The sequence below is a fragment of the Odontomachus brunneus genome, unplaced genomic scaffold (genome assembly GCF_010583005.1).
Source record: "Odontomachus brunneus isolate Ranch 3 - 2012 unplaced genomic scaffold, Obru_v1 Obru_scaffold_187, whole genome shotgun sequence".
NCBI lineage: Eukaryota > Metazoa > Arthropoda > Insecta > Hymenoptera > Formicidae > Odontomachus > Odontomachus brunneus.
In genome coordinates, this window is record NW_022639637.1 from 239769 (window position 1) to 247807 (window position 8039).

At 28.9% G+C, this 8039-nt stretch overlaps 1 protein-coding gene across 3 annotated transcripts in view; it reads left to right on the top strand.

The window, feature by feature from the left end:
- The window catches only part of LOC116851693 (dual oxidase maturation factor 1), a 12128-nt gene extending 4182 nt beyond the window's left edge, over nucleotides 1-7946 (top strand). For all 3 annotated transcript variants that reach the window (XM_032831366.1, XM_032831367.1, XM_032831365.1), the window contains 6 exons: nucleotides 3967-4024; nucleotides 4596-4730; nucleotides 6754-6970; nucleotides 7088-7299; nucleotides 7375-7570; nucleotides 7663-7946. In XM_032831366.1, coding sequence (XP_032687257.1) covers nucleotides 3967-4024; nucleotides 4596-4730; nucleotides 6754-6970; nucleotides 7088-7299; nucleotides 7375-7570; nucleotides 7663-7843 — 999 coding nt within the window. In that variant the 3' untranslated portion in view covers nucleotides 7844-7946. The remainder of the gene's footprint in view (nucleotides 1-3966; nucleotides 4025-4595; nucleotides 4731-6753; nucleotides 6971-7087; nucleotides 7300-7374; nucleotides 7571-7662) is intronic.
- The last annotated feature ends 93 nt before the right edge of the window (nucleotides 7947-8039 follow it).

Consider the following 8039-nt stretch of genomic DNA (forward strand, 5'->3'; position numbering starts at 1 on the left):
TTGACCTGACCTTCGCTACGCAACCCAAGGTCAAATTGATGTGATCAGTAAATACATCTTTTTAAACGCCACAACTTTTATCTGAAACATTTTTTTCTAAAATGCTTAGTTTTCGAGATATTTCACCGGTCCGGGACCTTTTGAACACCCTGTATATATAGGGTATGCCAAAATTGTGGAAACGGTCGAATAGCTCGAAAAAAAGCATTTAGGAAAATGTTTCAGGGTTACAGGGTTACAAAAGTTACAGGGTTTCAGAAGGTCTATTTAATGGTCGTATCAGTGTTGACTTTAGATGGCGCCGCCAGTCAGGTGGAAGTCTACTTGCAAAATTATTAGATTCAATAATTTTTTACTCGAATTGTATGAACTTTACCGAAAAAAAACAAGAGATAAAAATTGTTTATTTTCTTTTCATAGAGTTCAGAGAATTTTTTCAAAATTTGTTAATTAATTCTTTAATATAGCATTTTCTTGCATTTTCTTGAAGTATTAAAAAGTTTATAAAAAATTCAGAAAAATTCTTAGAGCTCTATGAGAAGAAAATAGATAACATTTATCTCTCGCTATTTTTCAGTGAAGTTGATAGAATGCGAGTAAAAAATTATTAAAACCAATAATTTTGTAGATATTTCCATAAACATATTAGAAAATATTGGTTGTATAAAAAATGTTTTCAAATAAAGTTATTTATTTCTTTACGTAGAATAAAATTTCGTAATAAAAAAAATACATGTTTCTATTTAAAAAAGTAAAGTTGACTCTGATCTGACCTTGGCGGCGCCCCCCAAGCTCAAAACTGATACGGCCATTAAATAGATTTTCTGAAACCCTATAACTTTTGTCTGAAACATTTTCCTAGAAAATGCTCTTCTTCGAGATATTCGACCGTGTCCACAATTTTGGCACACCCTATATGTGTGTGTGTGTGTGTATATATACTGTATATACTGTATACAGTGTGTCCCATAAGTTCGGCAACGGCAAGAAAACTCGACGGGGGAGCATTTTAGAGAAAAATGTTTCGAATAAAAGTTGTAAGGCTTAAAAAGTCGCATTTAATGACAGTAGTTATTTGACCTAAGATGACGTCGCCAAGGTCAGAACAAGGTCAACTTTGCTTTTTTAGATAGAAATACATATTTTTTATTACGGCATTTTATTCTACATGAAAAAGCAAACAACTTTTGTTTGAAAAAATTTTTTATGCGACCTCTATTTTCTAAGATATTTACGTAAATATCTACAAAATTATTGGTTTCAATAATTTTTTACTTGAATTCTATCAACTTTACCGAAAAATATCAAGAGATAAAAATTATTTATTTTATTCTCATAGAGCTCTGAGAATTTTTTCAGAATTTTATATTAATTTTTTAGTACTGCATTTTCTTGCATTTTCTTGAAGTACTAAAAAGTTAACACAAATTCTGAAAAAATTCTCAGGGCTCTTTGAAAACAAAATAAGCAATTTTTATCTCTTAATATTTTTCGGTAAAGTTATAATAGAATTCAAGTAAAAAATTATTGAAACCAATAATTTTGTAGATATTTACGTAAATATCTTAGAAAATAGAGGTCGTATAAAAAATTTTTTCAAACAAAAGTTGTTTGCTTTTTCACGTAGAATAAAATGCCTTAAAAAAAATATTTATTTCTATCTAAAAAAACAAAGTTGACCTTGTCCTGACCTTGGCGACGTCATCTTAGGTTAAATAACTACTGTCATTAAATGCGAATTTTTAAGCCTTACAACTTTTATTCGAAACATTTTTCTCTAAAATGCTCTCCCGCCGAGTTTTCTTGCCGTTGCTGAACTTATGGGACACACTGTATATGTATATAAGGGTGGGGAAAAAAGATCGGTATCCTTGAGTAACTAAAAAAATATAAATTTTATAGAAAAATGTTTCAGACAGAAGTTGTAGGGTGCAAAAAGATCTATTAAATAATATTACTAGTTTGACCTTGGGTGGGGTCGACAAGGTTAGGTCAAGGTCAACTTTGCTTTTTGAAATAAAAATTTTTTATTCAGGAATTTTATTTTATATAAAGAAGCGAACTTTTGTTTGAAAAAATTTTTTATATGACCTCTGTTTTCTAAAATATTTACGGAAATATCTACAAAATTATTGGTTTCAATAATTTTTTACCCGAATTCTATCAACTTTACCGAAAAATAGCAAGAGATAAAAATTGTTTATTTTTTTCTCTCAGAGGTCTGAAAATTGTTTCAGAATTTGTTTAATTAACTTTTTAGTACAACATTTTCTTGCATTTTCTTGAAATACTAAAAAGTTTATAAAAAATTATTTAAAAATTCTCAGAGTTCTATAAAGAGAAAATAAATAATTTTTACCTCTTGCTATTTTTCGGTAAAGTTGATAGAATTTGAGTGAAAAATTATTGAAACCAATAATTATGTAAATATTTCCGTAAATATCTTAGAAAATAGAGATCGAATAAAAAATATTTTCAAACAAAAGTTGTTCGCTTCCTATTGTGAAATAAAATTCCATAATAAAAAATATATGTTTATGTTTAAAAAAACAAAATTGGCCTTGATCTGACCTTAGCGACCCCACCTAAGGTCAAACTAATAATATCATTTAATAAATCCTTTTGCACCCTATAACTTCTGTCTGAAATATTTTTCTATAAAACTTATATTTTCTGAGTTACTCAGGGATACCACCTTTTTTTCCCACCCTGTATATATATGTACCGTCTATGAAGTTTGGAAGCGATTATATTTTTGTGTGAAATAAAAAATCGTTTGTAAATATCATGAAAGTAACTGTTTATAATAAATGTTTATTGACATTGACGACTATCTTAGTGACCTAAGACAAACACCAACTTTCTGTGCCTATGTCTAATAAATTATTGCTGTTATCTACTTGCAGTTGAACACTTATTTTGTTTTGGTCACGTTTGAATCACAGAAATATGATGTTTACCCTCAATTATTCAACCATTGTATTATATTTAAATATGATCTTAATAATTGTATTCAAACATTTATGGACACAAGTTACATTTTTTGAGCTCAGTGCGCGTTAAAGTTATCAGTCTGTTGATCTAATTGAATTTTATTATTTAAAATGGCAAGAAGAAAGCAGCTTATTATAGCAAAGTGCTGTCTCTACTCTTCGTAATGAAGAATATAGTGAACGGCAAATTGCAAAAAAGCTGCGCATTTCGTGTAAAGGTGTGTATTACACTTTTGCTAGAAAACAAGAAACAAGTAATAATAAAGACAGAAAAAAGGCTAACCGATCCAAAGCGACAACAGGCAAAGAAGATAATTTTATTATAGTGCTATCTAAACAAAACCGACGTTTAACTACTTTACAAATCATCGCTGCATTAAATGAAACGCGCCAAACGCCAGTCTTAACTACGAGTGTTAAAAGACGTCTATTGTCTAATGGCCTAAAAAGATATGTAGCTTCCAAAAAACTAAAATTAACATGTAGACGCAAGCAAAAGAGACTGACTTGGACTAAAACCCACAAAAATTGGACGACAGAACAGTGGCATAAAGTGCTTTGGACTGATGAATCGAAATTTCAAATATTTGGTTCCAATAGAAGTGTTTGTACGTGTTTATATTAAAAAAATGAAAAGGCATTAGAAACGTGTATTGTGCCAACCGTCAAACATAAAGTTAACAGCGTAATAGTTTATAGATGTTTTGGTAACAGTAAACCTGGCAGTTGGAAGTTTTTTGTTGTTTTTGTTTCAATACATATTTATGTATTATTTGGCAAGTTTTAGATTGTAATAAATGTTTACTATATGAATTTACTGTTTTTATTTGAAATTTCTTACTGCTTCCAAACTTATGAACGGTAGTGTATAATACATAATATACATAATAATATACATAGTATATATAACTATTAATTAGTTAAACTAATTTAAGAGTTCTGGCCATATAAATCAAATATTTTTTCGCTGTAGCGGTTAACTACATTTCTCACGGTTACTCTGAGCCTCTTTGTGGGTGCAACAATTCAAGGTTCGTACGCTTTGTACATTTTCCAAACTAATAGACTTTGATTGTAATCAGTGGTATAATTAACGGCCTCAAAGCGTTCGACTTGGAATTTGATGAAACTAAGAAAACGGAAAGAAATCAAAATAAAACGAAATAAAAGAATATCGGAAAATAAAAAGAATAAGGATATCACAGATATGAATAAAAATTTATCACAGATATATTCAAAACGTCAAATATTATTTGTTTACGCTACTATTTGTTTTATTTAGCATATGCATATAGTCTCGCATTTTTATAAAACAACTTTGACTTTGAAATCGTAAAATAATCAAGATCGATGTTGTCCAAAATAAGATTATTTTAAATTTCAATTATGATTATAATATTAATTTATGATAAGATTCTTAAATTATTTATGCCATTGTTAATTTGTAGCTGTATCTCATATTTAATGCTTAATAAAGATGTTTCATCGACTGTTGTCAGATAAAATTGCGGGATATAATTCAAACGATTAATTCATATAATTTTATATACAATAGCGCTAATGCGCAGAAAAATAATTATTGTACTCTTTGTATGCAAGCAGTAGCGCAGTATGGCTCATCCTGGCATACGAGTTCCGCTACCATTATTAGCTCTTATAGCGCTTTCTCTAAGCAAAGAACGACGGCCGACATCGGTGGTTACATCGGTTTAATGCATATTAATATAACGTACAAGTGTAAGTTTTAATAAAAATTGTATTAAATTACTTTTATTATATTAATTTTATTACTGAGTGGCTCGTAACTGATAATACTTTCAAGAAGATGATTCTACGTAAAATAATAAATCGAAGATCTAAAATAAAATTATTTCGTGCTTTGCTATTAAAAAAATTCATCTGAAAATTTTTAAAATTATCAATAATTTATCTTTCTGTTAAGATAAACGACAACGATCATTATGATGCGTCGTTACACTCACTCTTATCTTAAGAATGATTACTAAATTACAAAAAAAAGATATTCAATATTCTATTAAAAAGTAATTGAGAATGATATAGATTAATAGTTACATATAATTAGGAAGTTACATATAATAGATTTAAAAGATCTTTATTTCTTTTTGTAGGTAAAACTTATACTGTTTTTAATAAAATTCCAATGACCATTATTGAAATAAATTTATGAACGTATTATATATCTATATACAGGGTGTTCAATAACTAATTGAGCAACCGCCGTGTACAGGTAGAACAGGTCAAAATAATCGTAAAAGTTATATCCTATTTTGAATTTTGAAAATGTTTGAAAATTTTAGGATATAACTTTTACGATTATTTTGACCTGTTCTACCTGTACACGGCGGTTGCTCAATTAGTTACCGAACACCCTGTATATAGATATATGATACGTTCATAAATTTATTTCAATAATGGTCATTGGAATTTTATTAAAGTATAAGTTTTACCTACAAAAAGAAATAAAGATCTTTTAAATCTATTATATGTAACTTCCTAATTATATGTAACTATTAATCTATATCATTCTCAATTACTTTTTAATAGAATATTGAATATCTTTTTTTTGTAATTTAGTAATCATTCTTAAGATAAGAGTGAGTGTAACGACGCATCATAATGATCGTTGTCGTTTATCTTAACAGAAAGATAAATTATTGATAATTTTAAAAATTTTCAGATGAATTTTTTTTCAATATTTTTCAAAAATTTTCAAAATTTTGAAAATATTGAAAATTTTTTCAATATTTATTCCGTAATTAATTAAAATATATAAATGAATGAGCTCACGAGAAGCGATAGGACAGACTCTGTGTGTAAAAAAAATGGTTTACCTCTTAGCAACGATAAGTAAAGAGCTGATTTCGAGGTGGAGTAACAAGCGATATGTATATGTTATTCCACCTCGAAATCAGCTGTTTACTTATCGTTGCTAAGAAGTAAGCCATTTCTTTTATACACAGAGCCTGTCCTATCGCTTCTCGTGAGCTCATTCGTTTATACATTTTAATTAATTACGGAATAAATATTGAGAAAATTTAAAAATGGTATATAACTTTTATGATTATTTTGACCCGTTTTACCCATACACACCGTTGCTCGATTAGTTACCAGACACCCTGTATATACAAATCTGACGATGATATATATATATCTACCATATACGTATAAATTAGATCAAACAAAAAATATTGCATAGTGCAATAAAAAATTTAATACAACTTTGTTTTTTTTTATTATATTTTATAATTTTTTTATTGTAAGTTCTAGCCTACATGGAACAGATGGTCGTTCACCTTATAATCTTTTTTTTAAACCTTCGGAAAAGAAAAGATAAAAAATATATAAATTATACAATATCATACAATCATATTTAAAGTCATATTAATTTTCTATTTTTAAGACTAATTTTCTTAAAAATAAAATCTCGTGCAAGAAGATTTTATTCTATATTTTTAACTTATTTTATATGGAACCATTATTTTGCTGATGTACTACCAATCAGGGGACATACTGTATACTAATACAATACTACTAAACATTAAAATTGAAAAATAAATAATTTAGACTATTACATCAAATTAAATTAATATTATTATATTATTATTAATATTATAGTATTATATACTATAGAGATTTTAAAATAGTATAAAATAGTATAAAATAGTATAAAAGAGGAATATTAAATTTCCTTTGTAGGTTATAATCGATTTGCTACGTCAAGCAGATTTTATTTTCACAGTATTGCCAGGAAATGGAGAAACTGGCGATGTTGAATATAACGAACGATTTTGGTGGCGGAGTTCCAGCGAAATGACTAGTTCCTTCAAACAAGCTCTTTATCAAGGCGCGCCATTTCCCATTGTGTCCTTGGCAGAATACTTTAGTCTTCACCAAGAAGGTTTTTCTTGGGGCGCCAGATATCGCGAAGCCGGATATTACGCCTCGATAATGTTATGGTAATAGTTTGAAGCATGTTATTATTTATTTAATGAAATTTTTTTAATGCATATTGATAATGAATTAACTAATAAATTAAAAATAATATTGGAACTGGTAGATCTTATCTCTCATAGGACTTCTTTCGCTTCATGGATGATGATGAATTTATTGCTTATGGTAGTACCACGATATGGCGCTTACAGCATGATTTTTACGGGTTTTTGTATGCTACTGACAAATATAATTTACACGGCACTTTTACCATGTGAGCCTTTGATAGCTCATGTAGAGGGATCGATCCTCTCTTTTGATCTCGGTTGGAGTTATTGGTTGGTGTTATTGGCAGGTTTGTAATTGCGTTAAATGTTTAATTATGATACTATACATAGATGTAGAGTAAACGACTTTGATGTTTTTATAGGTGCCGCGTGTTTACTGGCAGGATTGATAATAGCAGCTATTGACCTAATCTTTCCACACCAATTCTCGACTATACTCGAAGTTGACTATGACACACCATATGACAGACATGTTATTATAGAGGAGAGTTTTGACACACGTAATATCAGGCGAAAAGTTTCGAAGACCGAAGATTCGTTAGGCAATCGAATAATGAGGTCCACATTACAATATAATTCATGTCTTCTCAGTTACTAAATTATATTTTTAATATTGTATTACCTTCTATATTATTTTGAAAATATTTCAGCCAATTATCGTCTAAACTTCAAAATAGACATGCTGCTAAAGAAGATTTTGAGGGTGTCATTAATCAAGGGTATACGTCGCATGAGTTATCTGAGTTTCCTCAAGAAATTAGCGATGAAGTTAATAAAAGCAACTGGTCATATCCATTTCCACCAGTTTCGCGTAGAACTATTAATGGCTAATGCACATTATCGGATATCTATAATATTTATTGAAATTAAATATCTATAATATTTATTGAATATCTGTAACTAAATATAAATATATATGTATGTATACAGGGCATTTCCTCTAACTTGAGCACTTAGAGAGAGAGAGAGAGAGAGAGAGAGAGAGAGAGAGAGAGAGAGAGAGAGAGAGAGAGAGAGAGAGAGAGAG